Genomic DNA, 27383 nt, shown 5'->3' on the forward strand with positions numbered 1-27383 from the left:
AGGAGGATTGGCAAAAATTGGCTGATATAGGCTTGTAATTTTCCAGGGCAGTAGTAGCAGTAGCAGTAGTGGTGGTGGTGGTGGTAGTAGTAGTAGCAGTAGTGGTGGTGGTGGTGGTGGTAGTAGTAGTAGCAGTAGTGGTGGTGGTGGTGGTGGTAGTAGTAGAAGAAATGTGCAACTGTCTTAGGATGTTCCCAAAATTAAGGAAGATTCCCCCCTCCCCTGTGGATCTTACTTAACCTTGTTCCATCTCATTTGGAAGGAAATTTGAGGACCTGGAGAGGCAGAGACAAGTCAAAGCATTTGCACGTCCCATTTATTCCACATCCAAAACAGTACCATCAACATTCAGTCACTGCCAGTCCTGCTTCAAGGAACGGATGCTTCATCTGAATGACACCCATGACCCATCTTATTCGGTTTTGTTTTGTTTGTTGTTTTTTCAGTAATTTGACATCATTGATCGACTGCCTCCTGCACACCTCCACTGAGGATCGAGCCTGCAACCCAGGCATGTGACCTTGACTGGAATAGAATCTGAGACCCTTTAGTCTGCAGGCCGATGCTCTATCCATTGAGCCAAACTGGCTAGGGCTCCCACAGCCTTTTTATCCATTCATCTACTGATGGGCACTTGGGCTGTTTACAAATCTTAGCTAAGGGACCCCCCGCCCCCAGTACACAAATTTTATGCACCGAGCCTCTAGTTTCATATAAATGGAATCATGTGCCCTAGCCAATTTTGCTTAGTGGCTAGAGCATAGGCCTATGGACTGAAGGGTCCCAAGTTCAATTCTGGTCAAGGGCACATGCCCAGGTTGCGGGCTTGATCTCCAGTAGGAGTGTACAGGAAGCAGCCGATCAGTGATTCTCATCATTGATGTTTCTAGCTCACTGTCCCTCTCTCTTCCTCTCTGAAATCAGTAAAAATATATTTTCAAAAATTAAAAAAAAATTAAAATAAAAAATAAGTAAATGGAATCATGTGACCAGCACCTTGTATTTAGTGTGTTTGTATGAGGTAGCATGTATGGTACTTCACTCCTTTTTATGCCTGAATAATATTCCACTGTAGAGATAGACTATATTTCTGTTTACTCATCAGTTGATAGCTACTTGGGTGGTTTCCACATTTTGGCAATTCTGAATAATGCTGCTGTGAACATGTACATCCAAGTTTTTGTATGTATATACATTTTTCCTCTTGGGTAGATACCTAGAAGTAAAGGTGCTGGGTAATACGGTAATTCTATGTTTAATTTTTTTTTTTTTCAATCCTCACTCAAGGATATTTTTCCATTCATTTTTAGAGAGAATGGAATAGAGTGGGAAACAGAGAGAAATATCAATGTGAAAGAAACACATCGATTGGTTACCTCCTGCATACACCCTGACCAGGCTGGGGAGGAGCCTGCAACTGAGGTACGTGCCCTTGACCAGAATCAACCCCCTTCGGTCTGCAGGCTGACGCTCTATCCACAGAGCCAAACCAGCTAGGGTATGTCTAATTTTTTGTAAAAACTGCCAAACTGTTTTCTAAGGGGCTTCACCATTGTACATTCCACCAGCAGTGTCTGGCAGTCTCCTTTTTTCCAAATCCTTGCCAACACTTGTTTTTGTCTGTCATTGTGATTACAGTCATTCTAATGGATAGGAAGTGAAATGCTAATTATTTCTTGAAGAAGCCAACCATGTATCCCATAGAATCCCGTCTGGATTTTGCTCATCCCCATTGTATCATAAAACATCCTGTATCCCCTGAATTTCCTGTTAATTAGTATTCAGTTGAATGGTATCAAATTGCCAATATCCAACATTTTTAATGTGAGCAGATCTTAGTGCACCTCCCTTAGGGACAACAGAAGGAATCGGTCTGCTATTCTATCTGATACCACTAAGAAAGAAAAAGTTGTTAACTGGTGATGTTACAGGGGATCCTTTCTGAGGTTTTCCAAAACAATAATATGTATACATGGGGAAACTTTTTAAATAGAATAGAACAGGTGTCCTCAAACTTTTTAAACAGGGGCCAGTTCACTGTCCCTCAGACCGTTGGAGGGCTGGACTATAGTTTAAAAAAAAACTATGAACAAATTCCTATGCACACTGCACATATCTTATTTTGAAGTAAAAAAAACAAAACGGGAACAAATACAATATTTGTATTTGCATGTGGCCCGCGGGCCGTAGTTTGAGGACCCCTGGAATAGAACAAAGGTATACACAGAGAAAAGACAGTCTCCCCAGGAATTCTTGTACATCATGGTGGGAGTGTGGACTGAAGAAGCAATCTGTGAATACTTGGTGAAATTGGTAGCTGTGACCTATAACCAGGCAATCTCTCTCCTGGGGATATATCTATGGCAGACTCTATTCCATTCAAACTATTCACTTCCCTCCCTCACAAGAGGATTTACTTACTGCCCCATAGGAACCAAGCTTAACCATGTGACTTCCTTCACTCAATAAAATGTGAGAAGTGTTAGGAGCCTCAGCACATGGTCTACTATTTCCTTTCCCATAGGGCCCAGAAATGTGTCAGATAGAGGCTGCCTCCGCCCCAGAGTGAAAACAAAGTGGAGCAGCCCCAACACCAGATACAAAACACAAAGTCTGATGCATCAAAGCTGATCAACAAAAGTCAGAAGTCTCTGGAGAAGTGGAAAGAAAAAAACTCAATGATATAAATAACCATTATGTACTTCCAGCTGTAAAATTCTCCCGGCCACCCCTTCCAGGTTGAAGAAGTGTCAGGCGGAGATTGGTTGGGCACCATCAAGTAAATACAAAAATATCCAAGCTCTGTCTCCAGGCGCTGATGGAGAAGGAGCAGGTCAGGCCTAGAAACAAAATGAGTATGAGGCATTAGAAAGGACTGTCCTACTCCTCTCCCTCTCCCCAGTGAGGGGAAATCAGTGAAGTCTGCCTGAGGCTCCCCACTGTGACCTCTTCAAGCCCACAGATCTTCCAAAGAGAAGGTAGCAAGCAGCTCAAAAGAGCAGCACGAACTAAACTGAGTCAGAACTGAAAAGTGGGTTACGGACCTTCCAAAGACGCTCTCCTTATTTATAGACAGGGTAAAGGAGAGCTACAGGCCAAGTGTGGGCTGCCCCCACCCAGCCTGTGCAATGTTTGCAAAGGGAGTAAAGGGGTAGCTACCTCCCCAGCATAGACCGAAGGAGCAGATAAGACGTAAATCTCACTAGAGTCTCCATCTTCGGGGCGATTCCAATCTACTGACGGGCTGCCAGGAAAAAATAAACAAAAAGTAAAAAATAAACAAAAACAAACAAAAAAAGACCTAGGCTCTTTAAATTCTCACATCTTGTTTTCCTCACCCACCACGGAGGGGAACCCAAAGCCAACTAGGGGAACTGTGAGCTGACCCAATCAGACAAGGGCTGGAGCCGGGAAGGCCCATCAAGGAGTCAAGCCAATCGCACAATGGAGATGGACGCCCGCTGCCCAGAGGAACAGGCATCCCGTCGTGGCCCAGCCGCTCACCTCGGGTCATCCCCGGGCCTCTCCTGCGTCCTCAGGTTGTTGAGTGCATCTGGGAGCGCAAAGACGGGTGGATCCGGGGTACCCGCCAGCAAGCGAGACCCAGTACCGCGGCCAGGGCCACAGCGTCGCACATGGACCAGCAAGAGCGCAGCGCCGGCCAAACCTGCAGCCACCAGCAGCCCCAAGGCCGGCGGCAAAAGGAAGCGCTGCGGGCCACCCTGCCTCAGGCCCCGCGGGGCCGCGGGCAAGGCGCCTACGCTGTCGCCGTCGCCGTCCGCGCCGTTGGAGTTAACGGGAAACTCGCAGCGCGCGCCCATGTAGCCGGGCGCGCAGGCGCAGACCAGGCCGGAGAAGTGGGCGTAGCAGCGGCCGCCGTGGGCGCAGGGCCGCGCGGCGCAGGGGTCGGCGCGCTCGCTGCAGTCGCGACCGCCGAAGCCCAGCGCGCAGGAGCAGCGGCGCGCGCCGCTGCCTTCCAGACACGTGCCGCCGTTGGCGCAGGCGCGGCCGGCGCAGTCGTCCAGGTCGTGCTCGCAGCGTGGCCCTGCGAAGCCGGCGCGGCAGCTGCAGCGCAGGGCGTGGCCGAGGTCCAGGCAGAGCCCGCCTGTGGAGGAGGGGCGTGAGGGGCGCAGCCCGGGAGAGGGTCTCCCCCAACCGCCCGGTAGTTTCTCAGCCCAGTAAGCCCCACCCTCACCTTTTCTCTGGTTTCCCTGTGTCTCTCCATCTAACTCCAGGGCCAGCCGCTAGGAGTGTGCTTGGAGCTTCTTGCCCTCTGGTGAAATCTTGGATTAACTGACCCTCACCTTGTCGGCTGCCTGTGTCTCTCTTTTTCTATCGGCCAGAACGATGGGTCTGAACCACCTGGCCTTTGCCCAGGCCTTCTCCCTTTTCCCTTCCTTCTTTTCAGGTTTCTCCTCCAGGGCTCTACCTTCAGGTCTGTGCGCAGGTGTCTCCTCCTCCAGGAAGCCCTCCGGGAATCTCCCTTCATCCCCATCCTGCACTCCCCATGACTACTCTGAGCTGTAGTTGAGGATGACTCTTCTCTGTCTTCCCCTTTGGACTGATACCCTCATGAAGGCAGGGCCCAGAGCTGTCCTGGTCACTGCTGTGTCCCTAGTATCACACAGCCCAGAATGAATACTGTGTTTTGGTGAGAATTAGTTATAATAAAAATGCACCAAGGTCTTTACATTCATATTAAAACTTTAAGCACCTAGTTCAAATCAGGTCTCTCCACTACTCAGACATCTCCTGTGGCTCTTTTTCTGGATGAAACCAGAATCCTCCCCTGTGGCCCAGGAAATTCCATAGGATCTGTCCTGGTCACCTCCCTGACCTCATCTCTCACTCACTGCTTCAACCACACTGGCTTCCCTGAGATCCTCAACACACCTGGCACATTCCTAACTCAGGGCCTTTAAAACCTGCTGTTCCCTCTGCCTGGAACATAATCTTTCCCCAGATCCCACATTGCTCCCTTCCTCACTACCTTCAGCAAGGTCTTCCCTAACCATTCTAGCTAAAATGTCAACCGGCCTCCACCCCATATATACTCCCCATTCCCTTCCTGGCTTTATTTTTCTTATTTTTATCACCATCTAACCTTGCACACATTTACTTATTTATCTTGTTTATTTGCCCCATCAGCTCTATGAGGGCAGGGGCTTTGGTTTCATTCCCAGTGCCTAGAACAGTGATGGCGAACCTATGACACTCATTTTTTGGGTTGATTTTTCTTTGTTAAATGGCATTTAAATATATAAAATAAATATCAAAAATATAAATATGTGACACGGCACCAGAGTTAAGTTAGGGTTTTTCAAAATGCTGACACGCCGAGCTCAAAAGGTTCGCCATCACTGGCCTAGAATAAAGTCTAGCACATTGTAGATGCTCAATAAATATTTATGAGATAGGACTATTACCTGACCCATTTGACAAAAGAACAAACTGAGGCTGGGAAGAGGGGCACTTCTCCAGGCCCTGGGGCTAAAGAAGGCAAAGGCAGGGTTCTCACCTGTGACTGTCTGAACCAAGCCCTGCTCTTGCACACTGACCATGCAGTGACCCTCACCCTCATCCCTGATGTTCTGGTCTCCCCACCTCACCGTTTTGGCATGGCTGCAGGCTGCACCGGTCGACCCTCTTCTCACAGTTGGAGCCTTGGAAACCAGGTGGGCAGTGGCAGATGTAGGCAGAATCCGGGTCTGTACCTCCCACACACAAGCCACCATTGAAACAAGGTCCATCCGCACATGTCACCCCACTCACCTCACATTGCAACCCATAAAACCCACGGGGACAGGCACATTCGAAGGATCCGGGTGTCTCCTGGGCAGGGGCAAGAGGACTTTAGATTGAGGTCTCCTTGGAGCAAAATCCCATCCCCTTCCTTAGTCTTGACCCTGGGGGCTGCTCCTTGTCAGGACTCACCTCCCAGCATGCAGGGGCCTCACCTAGAAAGCCCTCCCAAGACAACCCCTCCCTCTACTCTACGTTTCTGGGTCTGCCCGTCCACCCCACAGGGAAGAGGCTCTGAAGGCCCTGAGAGAGCCCATTCCCACCTCTACTCCTTTGCTACCAAATGCTGCCTGCCTAGTCTGCCCTCCCCAATTCTGTCTGCAGAGCCAATCTTGAGCTCCTAGCTCTGAGCCACCCTCCTCCATGGATCCTTCCTTAGATCTCCTCTTAGAAGGCCCTTCCCCTAACTTGAACCCTGAGTATGTCTCCCTGTTCCATGCTGGTAGTGTCCAGGGGTCCACATTATCCCAGCACACACCAGGCTCACTCCCACAGCCACACCTTTGCTTACCCCAGGCCACTTACCTGGTCTACCCTCTGCAGTCACCTCCCCTCAGCCAAATTGGATTTCAGAAGCCCCAGCCCTGGGCTCATCTCCAGGAAGCCCTCTCCGATATGCCCCCACCCCAAGTCCCCACGCCATCTGGTCCCACCACTCCACACCTTGAGTTCAGAGTTGTTCTCTGTCCCACAAGAAGGACAGTTTGTGGCCCCTCAGGACTCATCATTCCTACACTACACCCTAAGGTGCCATCTACGGGGTCTACTCTCCCCAATCCCATTCCTAGCACCCCATCCTAGATGCAGACTGGACAGCTCTAGAAGCCCTCCCCTGATAGCTACCCCAGCCTTCCCCAGGTGTTGTCTCATGGAGCCCATCAGGGGATGGTGGGAACTCCCAGGGTTACTTATCAGGAAGAGGTGGGAGGGGGGTGATACTAACACTACAGCTGCCCCCGTTGGCACATGGATTCCCATCACAAGGCCCAGGACCAGGCATGAGGCATCCAGTGACAGCAGAGAACGGGCCCCTGGAGCTGAGACAGGTGCTGCTGGAGACAGGGACTGTGCAGAGGGGCCCAGTCCAGCCTTCCAGGCATTGGCATTCATCAGGCCGCTCACAGAAGCCATGCTCTGGGCTGCAGCCGGCTCGACATGCCGCTATGGGGGACAGAGAGGCAGAGGGAAAAGGAATATTGATGAGGGCAAAGTTGTTTCTAAGGGCTCTCTGTGCACCATCTTGTTTCGTCCTTGTGACACAACCCTCTGGGCTACATGGTATTGCAACCCCTAGTTAACAGACAGGGAAACTGGTGCCTAGAGAGATGGAATGACTTGCCCAGCTAGAAAGTAAAAGAGTGAGAGCAGAACACAGGCTCCAGAGTCTGTGCTGGGGGGATGAAGAATGTTGGAGCTCACAGGTCTGAGCTTAGAAAGGGGAGAATGAGGGAAGGGCATCTGGGGGTTGGGGAGGGACCCTGGCTTTTTATGGGAAATGGGAGGGTCTTGGATTAGAGCAGGTCTGGGAAGAGCTGAATTAGCCTAGGAGTCCTAGGAGCTTTGGTGGGGCTCAGACATTTGGGGAGGGAGCTATCTGAGGATTCCCAGGATGGAGGTCGGGGATCCCAAGCTTTAGAAGGCAATGGGGTCTGGCCTGCATTTGCAGGGAGGGAGGATGAAGAATCCTTTAGGGGGCAAAGGGGAACTCCAAGGGGTTTCCAAAGCGCCTGGGTGGGGGTAGGGAGGGCCCCAGAATTGGAAGAGCTCTGTTGGTCCTAGCATCTGGAAATGGGTGCGGGTTAGGGGAGGAAGGGGGATACCAGCATGGGAAATGTGTGTGGGGTTTCTTTTGGGGCAAAAAGAATGCTAGGAAGAGGAAAGGGGCCTGGAGTGCCAAGGCAGGACTGGAGAGTAGTCCAACGTCCTCAGTTTTCCTGAAGCGGGTAGCTGGATCATGGGAGGGAGCTAAGGCCCACGAGTGAAACTAGAGTGGGGCCTGGGCAGCAGTCAGTGGCATTCCCTAGCTTCCCGGAGTGGGGCTCTGGGGTACCTGGTGAGGGCTCTCCAGTCCCCAGTTCCCTGAAGAAGGCAACTGGGTTGCAAAAGAGACCCAGGGGCGGCGAGTGGCGCTAAAGAAGGGCCGGAAAAGAGTTGGGACAGAACTCAGGACTCACGCTGCGCCTGGCACTCGTCCTCCACCGGCGCGCAGGGGCGCAGTCCCGGGCTGCACCGCGAGGAGGCACTGCGCGAGCGGCAGAGGCGCGCGCACGCGGCCCCGACGGCCGGCGGCTCGCAGCGCGCTCGGTAAGAGAAGCGCAGCTCCCAGGCGCCGGCGCGCTGCACGTCGCGAGCCCAGGGGCCCCCGGCCGCCAGGCGGCGCCGGCCGGCCACACGCGCCAGCAGACTCCAGGCGGGCCCTGCGGGAAGAAGGGAGCGACGCTGGATCGCCCGGCCAGATGGCGGCGCACTCAGTCTCGCGATAGAGCCGTAGCGCGCCTGCTCGCACTCTTCCTGCCCCTCTTAGCGAGGCCGAACACCCCATTCCAACCCTGAGAACGGCAGTTACCCCTTAGCAGCGCGGTGAACCTCCTACTGCGCCCCGAGACCCCTGAAGGCACAGTCCCATCCAGTGTCCAGTGACCATCACTATGATCACAGCTCTTCCATAGAAGCCAAAATACCCCAATGTTTTGCACCATGATCTGTGTGTGTGCGCGCGTGTGTGTCTTTTGTTTGTTTGCGATTAATCCTCACTATTTTTCCCATTGGGTTTGTTGTTTTTTAGAGAGAGTGGAAGAGAGAGGGAAAGACAGAGAGAAACACTGATGTGAGAGAAATACATCGATTGGTAGCCTCCTGCATGCACCCTGACCAGGGCCAGGGCTGAGAAGGAGCCTGCAACCAAAGCTAGGCATGTGCCCTTGATCAGAATCGAACCCGGAACCCTTTGGTGCGCAAGTCAAGGTTCTGTCCACTGAGCCAAACCGGCTAGTGCTGCCCCACAATCTTTGTATTTTAGTGATGAGACCTCTAACACCCTGTGGCATTTATATCTCTATATGGCCAAGGGAAAATAATGGGCCTTTTGAAGTGAGGTCATAATATCCCCAAATTGTGCCTCTGGATCTTCCTATGTGAAAATGGTGACAGAGACCCCAATTACTAAATCATAAATTACCCTTATTGCTTGAGGCCTTGGAAATACTGGGAGAGTAGCAGTTTCTCCTCATCAAGGCTGTCACACTCCAATATTGTGCCACAGCTTTCTGTATCAAAATGAGAGCTGGTTTGGCTCAGTGGCTAGAGTGTCAGCCTGCAGATTGAATGATCCCGGGTTCAATTCTGATTAAGGGCACATGCCTGGGTTGTGGGCTCGATCCCCAGTAGAGGACATGCAGCTGATCAATGATTCTCTCTCATCATCATTGATGTTTCTATGTCTCCCTCTCCCTTCCCCTCTGAAATCAATTAAAAAAATATATTTTTTTTAAATGATGACAACACCCACATGGGCTTTACATGACACCAAAATCCCCTCGAATTAAGGATAAGATCACCTATATCCCTCCCTGAAACCTTTGCTCAATGTTCTGATAAAACCGCAGCATCCCATGCTCCCTGGGACCTCTATATGGACACAGTGACAGAGCTTGGTGTACAAGAACCAAAAGTGATATACCCTTGGTTCTCAAAATCAAATGGTGGCAGAGCAGTACTGTCACTGTGAGCTGCTCTATCCTGCTCTGGTGGCTTTAATTCCAAGATAGTAAGTGTTCCTATCTTTCACTATTGGGACCACAGACTCCTACATCCAGTACCAGGACATTTCTGTATGGACATGGCAAGAGCCCTGGAGCTGTCAACACCCAGCCCCACCCTCCAAGAGCTGTGATGACGTCATGGGTCCAGCAATCCTGTGAAAACCACCCTGCAGACAGCCCATGTCACTCACGTTGGACCCCAATTCCCACATTCTACACAGTAGTCCCAAGACTGAAGACACTCACCTCCAACCTGCTCTCCTAACTCTTCTCTCCAGGTTTCAATGATGAGAGAGAAGGTGCCCTGGAAGGGTGAGAGGAAAGAATGAAAAACAGTGGGCAGGGCGAGTACTTGATGAAGGCCAGGGTTTAGGGGTAATGACCATTCCAGGCATCAGGCAGGCAACAGACAGCTTCCAGAGGGCCTGGCTCAGGGAAGGAATGGCAGTTTTGGCTTCCTTTATTGAGCATTTAGTAAGTGGTGAGGACTATATTTACGATAACCTGGTTGAATTCCCTCAACAGGGACCCTTGTGAGGTACCATGATGTCCCCATTTTACAGATGAGGAAACTGAGGATAGAAAAGAAAAAGTCACTTGCCCAAAAGAACAAGGGTCTTAGACTTCAAAAACAGATTTGTTCACCTCTGTGCTTTTGGGGTTTTGGGATGGGAGAGAGGATTTTGGAGGTGAAAGAGTCATGAATACAGGCCCCAATTGGAATATCTGAGAAAGGATAAAGTGAGACGAGTTGGGGGGGGTCCCCAAGACAGGGTGTGAGGGTCCCTAGGTGCAAGGAAACTGGAGATAAAGATAAGAATCCCAGCATTTAGAGATCCCCAGGGAACAGAGGCAAAGTTCTGTGCATTTATTCTTTCCAGAGGTTGAGTTGGGGTGGGGGGTGGGGGCGGGAATTCGGGGTCCCAAGCATGCAGGGCTGGGATTATAACATTTTGTATACCTAGAGGGCAAATTAGAGTCAGAAAAGTTGGGATCGTCAGTAAATCGGGTTTATGAGTCTGAGAAAGGGTTTTTCCAGATGGTAGACTTACTGGTCTGGGAATTTGGAATGAGGGGGAGGGTTGGGGCCTTGGAAGTTGGAGGACAGAAAGGGGTCAAGGTTTGGGTAAGGACTCCAGCACGAGGGTGCCCCCGGGGCCGGGTCTCACCGGCCAGGCGTCCCGGAAGGGCACGCGCATCAGGCTGTCGGGCAGCGGCAAGTCAGGAGCTGGAGCCCGGGACAGTTTGGTGTAGAGCGGTCCACGCGCACTCAGCGCCGCGCCCACAGCGCACGGAGACTCCGCCGCCTCCTCTGGGATCCCTGGCTTCAGGCAGACTCTGAAGAAGAGGCGGCAGGGGCCCCCGGCACTGCAGGGAGACCTGGGGGCCCCTGGACCTGGTCCCGGCCGGAAAGAGTGAATCTGAAGCTCGAAAACGCCTGCCGGCCGTGCCTGGAGCGTTAAGGGGCACAGGGTGACGGGACCGCGGGTACCCGGGTGTCTTGTTCGCCCTGCACCCCTTCCCCAAGACCTCCGGTTCTCGCCCCCTCCCATCCATCCCTTTCCACTCCGCTCTCACCTGGGGAAGGAAAAAGAGCGCCAGGATCACCGCCCGCGACAGGAGTTGAGGCATCCACGGGCAGACCATGGCCTTTTGGAGGTCTGAGGAGCCGCAGCTGCTGGCTCCGGAGCCTTATATTTGAGGAGACGGCTCCGCCCCTTCAAACGCTACGGGGCTCGAGGGGGCCGGAGGGGAGGAGGTCGAGGGGAAGGGGAGCATGCTGGAACAACCGTAAGTTTGTCTGGTAGGTACAGGCAATGTAGTGAGGGTGTATGTGTGTGGCTAAGGATGGGGTAGGTTTAGGGGGCTGTATATGGTAAGATTACGTGAATGTGAATGTGTACAAGAGCCACTGGAGGGTATCCATGACTTTGTGATAGTGTGTCTAGGTGAGCTTATGTGGCTCCACGTGTCTCAAATTGTATGTTAAGCCTGTTTGTGAGGCTGTAAATAATTCTAAGATTCAATGTGTGTGTGCACAGGCACGCGCGCCAGCATCTACATAAGAGAATGGAGGTGTATGTGACTTCATGATTGTGTGACTGAGAATGTGTGGCTGCACCTCTGTGCATGTGTAAGAGTGTATGTGAGATACTGGACCAGGGGGTGTTGTCGATATGGACCTGTGGTCTGTGCAGGTGCCTCTAGGCAGCCGTGTGGAGGGGGTGGGAGAGGGTCTGTACAAGGTCGTGCGGAGGCTTGAGTGTGGGAGGTCCACGGGCATAGCCTCATGTGGATGTGATGAAAACCCGGGGTTCTTTGTGGCTGTTTTCCCCTCCCCAAGACAAAGCCATCCTCCCAAACCCACATCATGGATGCAGCAGACGCCAGGCAAGGAGCCCTGGTCTCAGGGAGGACTCCCAGCTGTATGTAAATGCCACCATCTGCCGGCCCCCGCGCCCCTCCCCCTTTGGGCTACAGCTGGGTTGCCCGTTTGGCCTCCGGAAGGTGTGAGGAGCAAATGGGCAGGAAATTCCATCTTCACATCAAAGGCCCTATCCCTCACTCCAGGATGAATGGGGTGTGTGTGTGTTTTTTTGTTTGTTAGGGGGGGGGGGGGTACCCCAGGGCCCTCCAGAAATCCATTAGTATTCCAGGAGCAGGTGTTCCAGCCCACTCACTCTGTGCCAGGTGCTGAGCAAAGCCCTTTAGGTGGAGTGAACTTTTTTGCCCCAACATAAAAATTTTAATACTTAGAGGCTAATAATTATAGAAAATACAGGTTCAATTTATATTTTTCTTTTAAAATGAAGATAGAGTGAGTAAAGCATAGCCCAGCAGTCAGGCAGACAATAAGTTCTTAATAAATTTTAATGAATGAAATAATTCAACCCAGAGGGTTTTTTTTAATCCTGAGGACTTGAGTTTTGGGTAGACAGCCATAATCAAATTGTACGGAACATCCTAGGTTCCTCTGCACAGGCTTTCCTTCCCTTTGTTATATTCTCACCAAAGTTTACCTCCTGTGGGACGCCTTCCCTAACATTCCAAGGTCAGGCGAGGTACCTCCTCTGAGTTCCCAGCTTCCTGTAATTCCTCTATCCCAGTGGTTCTCAGCCTTCCTAATGCCGCGGCCCTTTAATACAGTTCCTCATGTTGTGGTGACCCCCAACCATAAAATTATTTTCATTGCTACTTCATAACTGTAATTTTGCTACTGTTATGAATTGTAAATATCTGATATTTTCATTGTTACAAACTGAACATAATTAAAGCATAGTGATTAATCACAAAAACAGTATGTAATTATATGTGTTTTTTTTTTTTTTAAATATATTTTATTGACTTTCCACAGAGAGGAAGGGAGAGGGACAGAGAGCCAGAAACATCGATGAGAGAGAAACATCGATCAGCTGCCTCCCGCACACCCACTGGGGATGTGCCCACAACCCAGGCACATGCCCCTGACCGGAATCAAACCCGGGACCCCCCCAGTCCGCAGGCTGACACTCTATCCACTGAGCCAAACCGGCCCGGCTATATATGTTTTCTGATGGTCTTAGGCGATGCCTGTGAAAGGGTCGTTTGATCCCCAAAGGGGTCGCGACCTACAGGTTGAGAAGCGCTGCTCTATCCCATCCTGACCTCTGGGGTCTCTCAGCACACACCGTCACTCTCCTGGTCACTCTCCTGCGTAGAATCTGCCATGGTTCCCCAGTGCCTTTAAAATACTTCAAGATTAACATTTGAGGCCCTCCTTTCCACATCCCCACTACTCAAACAGGTTCTGTGGCCCGTGTAGTGCCAGGCCTCATGGACCAATTACTGGGAAGCAATTTGGGCCCTGGACTGGGGTAGGTGGAGGGAGCTTCCCATCAAATGGAATTTGGACAACCATTAGAACCAGCAGTGAGAGGAGGCAAATTCCTACCCTGGATAATAACTTGGGAGGGTAACAGATTCCAGGTCTGATTTCTCCAAAATTTTAAACATGTAAAAATAGCCAGCCTTTATTGAGGTCTGTGCCAGGCATGACAGTGTTGCACATGAATCCTCTCACGTCTGTGTGAAGTACTTTAAGGGATTTCTAAGTGTCTTTTGGGCTATTCAGGACTTTTCCTTAAGTGCCCACAGAATGTCATGCTGAGGTGACATGTGAGCAAAGATCTAAAGGAGGGGAGTAAGCCATATGGATCTGGGGCAGTGGTTGGCAAACTGTGGCTCGCAAGCCACATGTGGCTCTTTTGGCCCCTTGAGTGTGACTCTTCCACGAAATACCATGTGCGGGTGCGCATGTACAGTGTGATTGAAACTTCGTGGCCCATGCGCAGAAGTCAGTATTTTGTGGAAGAGCCACACTCAAGGGGCCAAAGAGCCGCATGTGACTTGCGAGCCAGTTTGCCGACCACTAATCTGGGGGAAGAAACATTCATGGCAGAACAGCAAGTGCAGACCATAAGGTGGCCATGCCTGGCACACTCAGGCTATCTCCATGGCTTTCCTCATTTTGGTCTCAGCTCAAATACACTATCCCAAGTCCTTCCCTGACTATTCTAGCCCATGTAAAAAAGCAGCCCAAGACCCCAAAACATTCCTTCTCACCATAGTTTATCTTTTCTTTTTTTTAAAGAATCATTTAATTTTTAGAGATGAAGGGAGAGAAACATTGATCGGCTGTCTCCTGCATGCCCCCCCCACCACCAGAGATTGAGGCTGCAACCCAGGCCCTAATGGGGAATTGAACCAGCAACCCTTCTGTGCATGGAACGATACCCAACCAACTGAGCCACACCAGCCAGGGCTGTTTTTCTTAATCCATTTATTACTCCAAGAAATATCTAACCATTGTCTGTCTTCTCCATGAGATTATCAGTTCCACCAGGTCAGAATTTAATTTGTTCACTGATGCGTTCTAGCTTCTGGAACGAGGCCTGGCAGTTGGTGCTTAGGAAACAGTGAATGAATGAATGATAGAGGCATTATTAACCTCTTATGAGGAAAGTGAGAAGCCTGAGACCTTGTCCAGGATCATAGGCTTGTGAATGGTATGACATGGGAATTCAGACCCCGTTGGGGTTATGCCTTAACACTAACCCAATCCTGCCCTTCAGATGTGCCATGATGCAGCCCTAGAGCATTTAAGGAAAACATCCTAGGCCAGTGATGGCGAACCTTTTGAGCTCGGCGTGTCAGCATTTGAAAAACCCTAACTTAACTCTGGTGCCATATCACATATAGAAATGTTTTGATATTTGCAACCATAGTAAAACAAAGACTTATATTTTTGATATTTATTTTATATATTTAAGTGCCATTTAACAAAGAAAAATCAACCAAAAGAATGAGTTCGCGTGTCACTTCTGACACATGTCATAGGTTCGCCATCACTCTCCTAGGCCATGTAACGTAAGCAGTCTCAGAAGCCACCTGTGCCTAAGTCTACACCTCTCCTCCCCTCTTGCCCTCCAGCCTCGAGCAGGTGTGGCCTCACAGGCAGCACCATACCCCAGCCAGCACCAAGATTGGGGAGAGGCCTAGGGGGCCCACTGGGCACTGAAGCATGCGCCAGCCAGTGCCAGAGCCTTAATCCCCAGAGGCTACTCGACCACTGGCAGACAGGGGCCAATTGGCAAACACACTTCCTTCTTTCATTCCATGTGGGTAGACAGATCTGAGTTACATTTCAAAAGGCTCCTCAGGTTCTGTGGGACTGTGTCACCCATGTGGTAGCCACACACACTTGTGGTAGCTCTTCCTCTGTCCTCCACTCACTCTCCAGGATCACATTGCCCAAACACATAAGTAAGTCTCAGTCTCCACCTTTGCTTTTGGTTAAGACAGTCTCCAATTCTCAAAGATATGTGCAAAAAAATCCTGCAGCCCCTCCCTCAATCCCGCAGAGGTCCTAGGGATACCAAGAAACCATTCCCTACATTATAGACAGTACACTTAGGGTTGGGGGGTACATATCTTAATTCTTAGTAGACATATGTGTGCTTCTTTAAAAATCTAGGGTTCAGAAGTTCAACCTGGCCCACAGTTTCAAATACATTTTAATTACTATAAACACCACCAGAGAAGGTCTTTTTAAAATATTTAACTGGTACTAGCACTAAATGCCGGCTGGAGAGGCTGCCAAACCGTACAGGTTATTTCAATCTGTGAATAACCAGTATGGCCTGGTAACAAGCCCCATGTGAGGATACATATAGTTTGAATAGGAATTGTCCCATTTAACCCACATAACCACTCTAGTAAGATAGGTCCTATCATTAACTCCAGGAAACTGAGGCAGAACAGTGCCTTGCCCAAAATTCACAACTACTATTTGAGTGCCTACATAGAGTGCCTAATTCAGCCCTCAAACCTACTGTGGGGTAGGTACCATTATTATTCTTTTATAAATGTGGAAACTGAGGCACTGAGAATGAAGTAACTTGCTCAACATCACATAGGAAGTGGTAGAGCTGGGATTTTTTTGTTTTGTTTTTTTGGTGCCGAAACTTGGGATTAAAAGGAATTTCAACTCCGACAGGCTGGAATTCGTACTCTTAATAAATGCTGTCCAATTCAGGGCCCAGGAGGCACATGTAGCTATTTAAATTGATTAAAATAATACGAACTTACAAATTTCATTCCTCAGTTACCCTAGTCACAAGTACTAGTTCAAGTACTCAATAGCCCATGGCCACTGGACAGTGCAGATACAGAACAGTATAAACATCATAGAAAGTTCCACTGAGAGTGCTGCTACACAGTCTGCCTGTTTTGATTAGAAGCCAACATTTAAATATTGGGAGGCTTATTATTAATATAAAAATTCCAATTTCTGGCTTCCATTAAAAATCAGAAGATCAGCCCGGACAGCATGGTTCAGTGGTTGGGTGTTGACCTATGAACCAGAAGGTCATGGTTCAATTCCCAGTCAGGGCACATGCCTGGGTTGCAGGCTCGATCCCCAGTATGGGGCCTGCGGGAGGCAGCCAATCAATGATTCTCTCTCATCACTGACATTTCTCTCTCTCCCTCCCTCTTCCTTCCTCTCTGAAATCAATAAGAATACATATTTTAAAAAAATCGGAAGATCAAGCAACTCTATACCCACCTTTCCATGGGGCCATAGCTGGCAGAGCTGAGCAGCAGCTGCCCTCTTGAGATCGGGCGATCTCTCTCCACCAGAGTCCACTGAGCCCACGCTTCACATATTTATACAGCAGCCTAGCAGCTACCTATCTTTAAACCCCCAAGAAGTACTCTCTTTTCTTTTCCAGATGGGGAATCTGCAGCCAGAAGGGAGCTACACTTTGCAGATCACACAGGACACAGGAAGACTCAGCCAGAGTAGGGACCCAGGTTTTCAGATTACCAGGCCTGGGTCAAAAACCAGCCCTGATCCACCAAAGCACCCACTCTGTACTTGGCAGCTAATCAGCCACTCAGACCTCACCCCGATGCCCCCATCTGGAGACTCTCTGGACACAGGAGTATGGCGTCTGGGATGGACTTTATTGGACATGTGGCTGCCCAAGCCGTGGTCTGGGAGCACTGCAGCCTGGGGTCTAGGACCCAGGCACTAAGTTTGAGGAGGCCCAGAGGTCAGGGCTGTTTGGAGCGAGGCCACAGGCGGCTGGTAAGAGAGCTGAAGAAGAGGGTCTGCTTGCTGGATCTGGAGAGCTCAGCCAGGCGCTGCTGCTCTTCCTGGGGAGGGCAGAGAGGAGGGGGAGGGTCAGCAGGTGAGCAGAGTCTCCTCCCAGACTCCCAGGTCCCCAGCTCTCAGCCCAGAAGCCACTTTTATTAAACCTCTGCCCAGTCCAGACCCCTCTCCCAACCCTCCTAAAAAACAGTCCAGACCCCAAGAACCTAGACCAGACACTGGCATGAGCCAGCTGTGAGTCACACGAGCCCAGATTCAAATTCCAATATCCTCATGATCGCCTTCCCCAGCTCCCTGGGGGCCCCTTTCCTCAACCCGGAAGCTATTTACCCCTGCACGGATGCTGGCAAGACTCGAAACCCTTTACCAGGCTGCACTGTTCTGTTCCCTGGTCTCCCAGTGCCCAGCCTGGAGCCCTATGACCTCTGTGTGGATGGTGGGGGATCCCAGGCTCAAATCTCCCAGGAATTCTTGTCCTACTCCAAGGACCCAATACCGAATCTAGTCAACCTCAGTCTAGACCCCAGGGAATCTCTTTCCCAGACTCAATCTATACTTTTTCTAAAAATATTTTTTTTATTGATTTCAGAGAGGAAGGAAGAGGGAGAGAGAGAGAAACATCAATGATGCCCTAACCCAGTGGTCGGCAAACCGCAGCTCGTGAGCCACATGCGCCTCTTTGGCCCCTTGAGTGTGGCTCTTCCACAAAATACCACGTGAGGGAGCGCACGTCCAGTGCGACTGAAACTTTGTGGCCCATGCGCAGAAGTCCGTTTTCGGCCTGGGCGAGTCTATTTTGAAGAAGTGGCGTTAGAAGTGGGGGGTGGACATATAGAGAGCATGAACGAAAAGAGATAGATTAAACAAGTATACAAGACGAGTGTAGATGGCAGAGTTGGAAGGGGTTGACCTCAGCAAATGTACCTCAATCAGATTGAGGATGTTTTTAGCAAAGGCCAGCTTAGGAGTACCCTAATTAAGTTAGTAACAATGTACCTTACCTATATAGTTTAAGTTTAAAAAATTTGGCTCTCAAAAGAAATTTCAATCGTTGTACTGTTGATATTTGGCTCTGTTGACTAATGAGTTTGCCGACCACTGCCCTAACTGGTTTGGCTCAGTGGATAGAGCGTCGGCCTGCGGACTCAAGGGTCCCAGGTTCGATTCCGGTCAAGGGCATGCACCTTCATTTGCAGGCACATACCCAGTAGGGAGTGTGCAGGAGGCAGCTGATCAATGTTTCTCTCTTGTCGATGTTTCTAACTCTCTATATCTCTCCCTTCCTCTCTGTAAAAAATCATTAAAATATATTTTTTTAAAAAAAGAAAGAAAAGAAACATCAATGATGACAGAGAATCATTGATCGGCTGCCTCCTGCACAACCCCTATTGGGGATTGAGCCTGCAACCTGGTCATGTGCCCTTGACAGGGATTGAACCCAGGACCCTTCAGTCCGCAGGTCGACACTCTATCCACTGAGCCAGACCGGTTAGGACAATCCATACTCAGTCCTACTTCCAAGTCACCGGGATCACAACAGACCACCCGAACTCAATCCCTGAACCCTGGGGCCAAATGTTCATGGATCCCTTTCCAGACCTGATCCAACCCATGGTCCACAAAACACTGGGGCCCCCAGAGCAGTTCAAGACCACCAAGCTGGCATGAGCTCCCAAATCTATCACAAATGCTTGGTGTTTCCTGCCTCCTTTTCTCAGAGCAGGTGCAGAATCAATTTGTCCGTCATTACAAGAGCCCCACAGGACAGGTGGTATGGAAGAGAAGGCATCTGTTCAGGGTCACAAAGCCCAGAGCAGAGCCAGGCTGCTCCAGGGCTCCACCTTCAGGAGCTGCCATGTCCCCCACCTGGGCTGGGATCTGAGCACCCACCTGCTCTAGCCGGCTTTGCCGCTGTTTGAAAGCCTCCAGCGGGTCATCCTCCAGGGCATAGTGTTCCAGCACGGTCCGGACATCCTCCACACCATTCAATGCAATAGCTGGGGACACAGCAGGCAGGAGTCAGCCAGGCTGAAGGCCAGAGGCAGGCAGGCCCACAAGCATAAAGGTGAAATACTAGGGGATCAGTACTACATGGAACACTTCTCAACAATTTAAAAGGGCTCCCCTAAATATTCCTGAAGAGCACCCCAAACATTCTAAGCTTCTAAAGACTGCAAGATGCTCATGGACCTTCCACATCTCAAGTACCCAGTTTTACATGAAAAACAAGTCAAAATCAAGTGACTATCATTCCTCTTGAGGATCAAAGGCTCTGGGGTCAGAAGTCAGGTCAGGGGTCAGCCTCACTCTTGAGGAAGGCGGACAGGTCCAACAAGACCCGGTCATCAGAGTTGCCGTCCCAGGGCCGCAGTGCGACACCATTGTAGGGCTGTAGGCGGAAGGCTTCCTTCTTGCAGTCCACAACCACCACACGGGCTGGGTCCCGATTCAGACAGGAAATGTCCTAGGAGTGGGGAGTAAGTTAGTTAAAGCCTATGCCCCTTCCCCTTCCACCAAGAACCCACAAAGAAAGAGACAGACACAGACACACACACACCATTGCACATCAGGATCATCATGATGGAGCCTCCCAAAGACCAAGCTGGGAGGATAGCATCAAATTCCCCAGGGAGCTAGTCACACTGATTCCTGGACCCAGGGCCTGGTACACGGACAGGTTGATTTGGGAGGAAGCCAAGCACTTGTGTGTTCAACCACTGCCCCAAGTGACTGTGACATGTTGAAAGTTTGTGAACCTCTCGCCCAGATTAAGAAGTACAGATCGCACTAGCCGGTTTGGCTCAATGGGTAGAGCGTAAGTCTGCGGACTGAAGAGTCCCGGGTTTAATTCCAGTCAAGGACACGTACCTCGATTGCAGGCTCCATCCCTTGTCCTGGTCAGGGCCTGTGCAGGAGGCAACCAATCGATGTGTCTCTCTCCCTGCCTTTCCCCATTCCTTCCACTCTCTAAAAATCAATTAGGTGAGGATTAACAGCAACAAAAAAAGAAGTGCGGACAGATCTGTAGCCACACTGGGACTCACTCAAAGACAGGCACCCAGACACAGGCCCTTCAAACCCTCAATCACAGTTCACATCGTTCTGAACCTTGAAGAACTACGTAGATCCACCAACATACAGTGAGAAAGCCAACAGGCACCTAAACATATGGGAACTTGGACCTAGAGTCACAGAGACCCACGAACTCCTGTTTCCATGGGTATGTTGCTGGTGACAGCAACAGACCCAGGTCAAACAAACCCCAACAGGATCTCAGATAAGATACTATAATTACACAATCCCAGAGACACTCAGTTCCAGACACAGAGAAATAAAAACAGCCTCCTTTCCCCCCCACTTCCATTGCCAGATTCTGGGGAAGGGAGAGGACCCAGAGGCCCAGTCTAGGCTGGGGACAGGATCAGACCTGGAGCAGCCCCAGAAGCAGGACTGACACTAGGGTCAGAGCTGGGTCCTCTTTCCCTCAGGAAGTGCCAACTCCCCACCCCCATTCCCAGAGATACACCCATGGCCCCGATATGGCACCTTAACATGGTGCCCATCCATGTATCGTGTAGCATCCCGGAAGAGGCGGTAGGAGATGAAGCCGTGGGGGTCCACACTGTCGATGAGTGGAAATGCAGTCTGGGGTACAATGGAGGAGGAACGAAGTCAGGCTGAGCCCTGGCCCTGCAGCTCTCATACCTCCCACACGACCACCCCTCCCTTCCTCCAGGGCCTCACCATGCCAGTCTCTGATGTAAAGATGACGATTTCATATAAAGGGGCAAGCTGTTGGAATAAGGTCTCTATGCCTGGACGCTTCTTAAACCTCCAGCCAGTGGCCAGCTGGGGAGACAGTGAGAAGAGTAAAGCACTGAGACCCAGAGGTCCCCAAAAGAACAAAGACCCAGCCTGAGGGGTTCCCAGAACCAGCCTGCTCTTCCCCTGTCCTTATGGCTCTTGAGGGGTTCATGGTGGGGAGCATCACATTGAGGATAGAGGCAATTAGACAGAGTGACACCTCCTTCCCAAGATCACACAGTGGAGCTTGGGCTGAATCCAGACTGGCTCCAGTCTATGCTCCTAACCACATCATCAGGATCTGGCCACCCAGGTCTATCCAGTGTCCCCAACCTGCTGCCTTCCCCAGGACACACCGACCACTCAGGGTGCAAGAGGACGCCAGTGAGCTCCAAGACCAGCGTGTAGGGCGGCTGATAGTACGGCTCTCGCAGAGGGTCTGGGAGAAGGCAGGGGCTAGTGGGCTCGATGATCATCTGTGGTACAGGGACAGAATGGGGGCATTCAGACAAGGAGCAGGGGGCTGGGGAATGGAGGGATAGGGACTGGGCCCAGGGCTCCTGCTCACCTGTCTATAATCTTTGAAATATTTGTATGTCCGGCGCAACTGCTGTACCAGAATTGGATCTAGAACACCGGGGCACAAAGGGATTCCAAGATAAGCCACTGTTCAATCTCTGGACAAACCATGGCTTTACTTACGTACCAGATCTGTTTTGAACCAGCTCATTTCTAAGTCCAAAGGTAGTAGGCAATGACATAACCAGACAGGAACAAATATATTTATTCACCTGCCCAATTTTAACTTAAATACTTCTATCCACACACCACCCCAGGTATAAAATAGAATATTTATACATCTGCCCACTTGAAGCCCACCTATAGCTCTGCTGACATGATGCCATTATAATTACTTAATTTGTAAACACTAGGCTTCCAGATCTGCCTGCTTTAAGTCAGTATGCTGAGTCTAGTTAAAAAATGATGGATAGACAGTCCGGCAGGTGTTGTCCAGTGGTTGACCCATGAATCAGGTCACAGTTTGATTCCCAGTTGGGGCACATGCCCGGGCTGCAGGCTCGATCCCCAGTGTAGGGCATGCAGGAGCCAGCCAATCAATGATTCTCATTGTTGGTGTTTCTATCCCTCTCTTCCTCTATGAAATTAATAAAAACTTTTTTTTTTAATGATAGCATATACACACATTTGTGTACTTTAAACCAGTGGTTCTCAACTAGGAGCAATTTTGTCTCCCCCTCTCCCCAGGAAATTTGGCAATGTATGGAAATATTTCTGATTGTCAGGATACTAGCATCTAGTACAGGGGTGGGCAAACTTTTTGACTCGAGGGCCACAATGGGTTCTTACACTGGACCGGAGGGCCGGAACAAAAGCATGGATGGAGTGTTTGTGTGAACTAATATAAATTCAAAGTAAACATCATTACATAAAAGGGTACAGTCTGTTTTGTTTTTTGTTTTTTTAGTTTTATTCATTTCAAACGGGCCGTAGTTTGCCCACGGCTGAGTATGTTGAGGCCCAAGAAGCTGCTACACATCCTACAATGCACAGGACACTCCCCCACAACAAAGAATTATCTGATCCAAAATATCAATGGAGCCAAAACCGGTTTGGCTCAGTGGATAGAGCGTCGGCCTGCGGACTGGGAGGTCCCCGGTTCGATTCCGGTCAGAGGCATGTGCCTGGGTTGCGGGCACATCCCCCGTGGGGGGTGTGCAGGAGGCGGCTGATCGATGTTTCTCTCTCGTCGATGTTTCTGGCAGCTATCTCTCTCCCTTCCTCTCTGTAAAAAATCAATAAAATATATTTAAAAAATAGAAATAAAAAAACAAAAAACAAAATATCAATAGGGCCAAGAATGAAAAATCCTGGTTTAAGTGGATTTACTGAATCCAATTAAAAGTACAAACTTACATAACTGCCTACTTCAAAGCAGTATTTTTAGTTTTAAAAACCAAAACATTGGAACCAATTGTAAATACAAATTTTATTCTTTTTAAGTATATTTTTATTGACTTCAGAGAGGAAGAGAGAGATAGAAACATCAATGATCAGAGAGAATCATTGAGGGGCTTCCTCCTGTATGGCCCACCCTGGGGATAGAGCCCACAACCTGGGCATGTGCCCCGACTGGGAACTGAACCTTGACCCCAGGTTCATAGGTTGACACTCAATCACTGAGCAACACTGGCCAGGGGTAACCAAATATTTTAAATCTGCTTGTTTACCTAACCAGTGAAAATCAGTATACTGATTTGTTTAAACCAGTATGATTCTGTTTCTACCCAGTTAAAACATTATATTTATCCACCTGCCCAGTTTAAAATAAACAATGTATCAACATGCAAGTGTGCAAACTTCCCCAGCACAAACAGGTAACTTTCTGCACCTACCAACTTTACTTTTCTCCTGGGAAGGGCCAGGTGTGACAAAACTGACAACTGCTCTAGTCAGTTTGGCTAAGTAGATAGAGCGTCCACCTGTGGACTCAAGGGCCCTGGGTTCAATTCCCTGTCAGGGCACATGCCTGGGTTGTGGGCTCGATCCCCAGTAGGGGGTGTGCAGGAAGCAGCCAATCCATCATTCTCTCACATCATTGATGTTTCTATCTCTCTCTCTCCCTTCCTCTCTGAAATCAATAAAAAATATGTTAAAAAAAAGAAACAGAAAAAAAAATAAAACCATGAATATGATATATTCTTTAAAAAAACACACAACAAACCTGACAACTACTCTCTACTGTCCAATCTGTCAGAAACTCCCCACCAAAAGCTAACTAAAAGGGGGAGGGAGGAAGGAGGCATTGTTTTGGAAATGAGGAGCTCCATGAGGTAGAGGCTTGGGGAGGGGGTGGGGGTGGCGAGAAGAGGCTGTTATAAAGTGGAGGGACTTAGAGGCTGCATATGTTCAGATCTAAGGCACAGAAAGCCATGTGTGTCTGGCAATAGACAGAACCTTCTCCCAACGCACTCCCACCCCAGACTCCCCTCCCCCCATCTGTCCCTGACCATCTGCTCCTGGGCTGAGGGGCCAGAGAAGGGGACTGGGGCTTTGTAATGTCCTTCCCCCAAAAGCCATCCAGCTACTGACTCCCCTACCCCCAGTAGAAGGAGGAGGGGCACCATATGGACAGGGCAACATCCCTACAAATGGCCGAGTAGGGAGGTTCAGGGGACCACGTATTTTATGATTGTTTACTCACCATTGTCGAATTCATCGGGAATCTATGAGGTAGAGAGAAAAACAGAGAGTTTGAGATAGCAGAGGCAAAACCCCATCACACCCAGAAAAGGAATCTCCAGGGCCCTGGAAGGAGTAGGCAAAAGTGCCTGGGGAAGGAGCGACTCACCCCAGATCAGAAATGAGCCTAAAACAACCAAGGGGGGCGGTTGGGGGAGGGGAGCATCCACAGGATGAGACCCCTGGCAAGGCCTCTGGGTGTCTTTCCCCCTTACCTTGGCACCAGTTTCATCCACAGAGTTGTTTCCTGCAAGGAAGACAGAGATGAACCAGAGGAATTGGGACCCCCATCTCTTGGGTCTTGAGGGAGAAAAAAAGCAGGGGGCCTGGATTCTTGGGTGTACGGGAAGAGGGCTTGAAACATGGTCTCCTAAGACTGAGAGAGGAGGGGGCTTATAGCCAGGATGCCGGGTCTCTGAGAAATGAGGGAATGGGGCCACATCTCCTGGGCCTGAGTGATAAAGGGACTAGTGGAGGGCTGGAGTTTTGGGTGCAGAGGAGGCAATTTAGGAGGCTGATGCAGGCCTATCCTTCCCCATTTTCCCCTCTTCCGACTTCTTCCCTGTAGACTAGTACAAAAACCAACTAAAAACAGTGGAACCTTGAGCACAGGGGATAGAAGAGAGAAGAAAGGAGATTTCCCACTTTCCAAGGTAGATGTTCTAGTTCAGCGGCCGCCAACCTTTCGGACCTCAGGGACCACCAGCGGTGGGCGGTCCACGGGTTGGCCACTGCTGTTCTGGCTGACTGTCCTACTGTAGGAGGAGCCATGGGATGATGATGGGTGAAGCCCTGAGGGTAAAGAGGGGAAGCTTCTGCAGGAGAATAAAGAGCCAACAGAACAAAACTGCAGGACAGGAATATGTCCCTCACCGAAGATATAGACGACACTCACGGTTCCACCAGCCCCAAGCAGCCCAGCAAGCCAGAGTGCGACTTTTTTGGCATAGCTGGGACCCTCCGCGCCCTGCTGCTGCTGGGACCCCTGCGCCTGGGCCTTAGTGCTCGGGCGGCTCCCAATCCCCTTGGCCTACAATGAGAAAGGGGTGGTTAGCCAAATGAGAGAGAGAGATGTCAGGATGGTTCGGGCACCCTGGTCAGGTGAGAATCAAGGCCCGGAGCCAGGAGGCAGCCACCCACAGAGCCTCTGGGGCTGTGTCCCTGGAGGGGCAGCCAGGAGTTTGGGCTCTCCGAGGGGTCAGGAAATGCTGACCGAGATTCAAGAGCTGACAGGCCTGGTGCCCAGACACTGCAGGCAAAGGCCGGGAGAACCTGGAGCCCAGAAAAGCAGGGCAGGGGAGTGAGGTCAGGAGCCTGGCTGGACACTGGGAGGCCGGGAGCAAAGCAGTGGAGGGCACAGGGGATCGAACGGGCAGTTAAGGCATCCTGACGCCTGGAGCTCAGGCTCTGGCGGGGAGAGGTTGCAGCCGGACGGGGAGCTGGGGGTGGGGGCGCTGTCGCTTGTCGGGGATCGGGGAACAGGGCACGGAAGTGATGGACCTGAAGGTCAGAGAGGCTGCTTCTCAGTCACATGGACGCAGGTCGGATCAAAAGCCCGAGCGTCTACTTCACCGCTATCACCACCGGGGGAAACACCGCCAGGCCAGGCAGCGAGTCCAGCGCCCCAGGTCCCCTCCCCTCAAGTTATTCCCTGAGCGGCCACTGAGTTGAGGAACAGGTGACCCTCCTCCCCGGCACCCACGTGGTGTCCAAAGGAAGTGGAGTCCAGAGAATGTCCTGGAGGCCCGAGCCCACCCCACCCCTGGGGAGCAAGTGTTGGTCACCCCGAGAGGCTGGGAAAAGCCGAAACACGGGCGGCGTTCCATTCAGCACGCTGAGGTGCCGCGTCCCAGAACCCTGCAGCGGCGGTGCGCCCGGAACTCCAGGAAGGGCCTTCGCAGCCGGAGCCCGCCACCGTCCCGCTCACCTGGTCCGAGGCCCGGGGGGGCGGCGTCACCAGCCTCGCGCACAAGCCCCGCGCGCCGAGGGAGAGCCCGCTCCGCCAGCGCAGGGCCAGCGCCGCCGAGGTCGCCATCTTGCGCTGACGTCACGCGGCCTCCGCCCACTCGCCCCTCTTCCCTCCTTCCCGGGCGGGGCTCCGGCCAATGGGGGCGCAGGGGCGGGGCGGGTGGACGGCAGCCCGAGAGAGACAAAGGGCTTCGGGCGTAGCTGCGGCCGTGCTCGCCTGCAGCGGCCCTTCCGCCGCCCCCGCGCGCCCACAGGGATGGAGAGGCAGCCCGCTCCACCGCCCCGGCTACAGGGCCTGCTCAGAGGCAAAGCTGAGCCCATACTGAAACCCTGAGGCTGCCAGCCCTCACAAACTCGCTTCCTCAACGTGGAGGCCATCTGTCTCCTCTCCTGTTCTCAGACCCCTTTCTCGCCCTTCCTCCCATTTCATGGGAACCTGCCAAAGGAAGGAGGCCGCTTCGGGCGGGCTCGGGAGTGTGCGAAATCAACAAATTAGTGGCCACAGGTAGCCACAATGGATCTCCTTCAAATTAGTTTGAGGGGAAAAAGTCTGGTAGTATTTATGTGACCTTTAAAACATGCCAAACGACCATATAACATTTAGGGGTAAATACTGTGGTGGTAAAAGTAACAGAGTCAAAAGACAAATGGGCCCTGGCCGATGTGGCTCAATGGTCAGAGCATCAGACTGCACCAAAGGGTGGCGGGTTCCATTCCCGGTCAAGCACCCACTCTCAGTACCTGGGTTCGCTCCCGCCCACCCTACCCCTGGTCGGAGCGTGCTGGAGGCAACCAAGCCATGTCTTTCACATGATTCTTTCTCCCCGCCCCCCCTGCAAGGCAATGGAAAAATATTCCCAGGTGAGGATTAACAAAAGATAAATGCAATTAAGGGTTGTGGATACCTATGGAAGGGAATGAACTGTGGGTGCTGCTAAAGTGGGTGCTATTTGGTACATACTGTTTCCTAAACTGGGTGGTGGCGACACAGGTGTTCCTGGTATATCTTTTTGAAATATAATACATTGTTACAGTTGTAAAAAGACATGAATACCAAACGAGGAAGGTGAAGGAAGGCCATAGTATTACTAGTAAGCTCCATTGTCTACATGCCCATGCCATCAGACAAGCTA

The 27383-nt window shown here is 50.9% G+C and overlaps 2 protein-coding genes across 2 annotated transcripts; both read right to left on the reverse strand.

Annotated features, from left to right (window-relative positions):
* Positions 1–298: 298 nt before the first annotated feature.
* Positions 299–11210, reverse strand: DLL3 (delta like canonical Notch ligand 3). The gene is made up of 9 exons (XM_059667457.1): positions 11142–11210; positions 10733–11014; positions 9810–9867; positions 7977–8219; positions 6746–6963; positions 5610–5832; positions 3505–4105; positions 3160–3244; positions 299–2840 (listed from the first exon to the last, which is right to left on the reverse strand). The coding sequence occupies exons 1-9, from the start codon at positions 11208–11210 to the stop codon at positions 2835–2837; spliced, it is 1785 nt and encodes a 594-aa protein (XP_059523440.1). The 3' UTR covers positions 299–2834.
* A 5840-nt stretch (positions 11211–17050) lies between these two features.
* Positions 17051–26366, reverse strand: TIMM50 (translocase of inner mitochondrial membrane 50). Its single transcript, XM_059666563.1, has 11 exons — positions 26210–26366; positions 25156–25312; positions 24498–24529; positions 24245–24266; positions 21590–21648; positions 21378–21497; positions 20962–21066; positions 20764–20862; positions 19525–19681; positions 19108–19214; positions 17051–17261 (listed from the first exon to the last, which is right to left on the reverse strand). The coding sequence occupies exons 1-11, from the start codon at positions 26315–26317 to the stop codon at positions 17160–17162; spliced, it is 1068 nt and encodes a 355-aa protein (XP_059522546.1). The 5' UTR covers positions 26318–26366; the 3' UTR covers positions 17051–17159.
* Between the last annotated feature and the right edge of the window lie 1017 nt (positions 26367–27383).

Source organism: Myotis daubentonii, chromosome 15, assembly GCF_963259705.1.
Source record: "Myotis daubentonii chromosome 15, mMyoDau2.1, whole genome shotgun sequence".
Classification (NCBI taxonomy): Eukaryota; Metazoa; Chordata; class Mammalia; order Chiroptera; family Vespertilionidae; genus Myotis; species Myotis daubentonii.

Bases quoted from the DNA above. Each gene is read 5' to 3' on its own strand.
- DLL3 (XM_059667457.1), bottom strand. From the start codon at position 11,210: ATGGTCTGCCCGTGGATGCCTCAACTCCTGTCGCGGGCGGTGATCCTG. The intron at 5,833-6,745 runs GTTAGTATCACC...GCCCCTGCCCAG, and splicing joins CCAACGGGGGCAGCTGTAGT to GAGACACCCGGATCCTTCGA. The intron at 3,245-3,504 runs GTGAGCGGCTGG...TTTTCCTGGCAG, and splicing joins AGGCCCGGGGATGACCCGAG to CCCGTCAGTAGATTGGAATC.
- TIMM50 (XM_059666563.1), bottom strand. From the start codon at position 26,317: ATGGCGACCTCGGCGGCGCTGGCCCTGCGCTGGCGGAGCGGGCTCTCC. The intron at 21,067-21,377 runs GTGTGTCCTGGG...CTGTCTCCCCAG, and splicing joins TCTTGCACCCTGAGTGGTCG to CTGGCCACTGGCTGGAGGTT. The intron at 19,682-20,763 runs GTGCCATATCGG...CCCCACTCCTAG, and splicing joins TGGATGGGCACCATGTTAAG to GACATTTCCTGTCTGAATCG.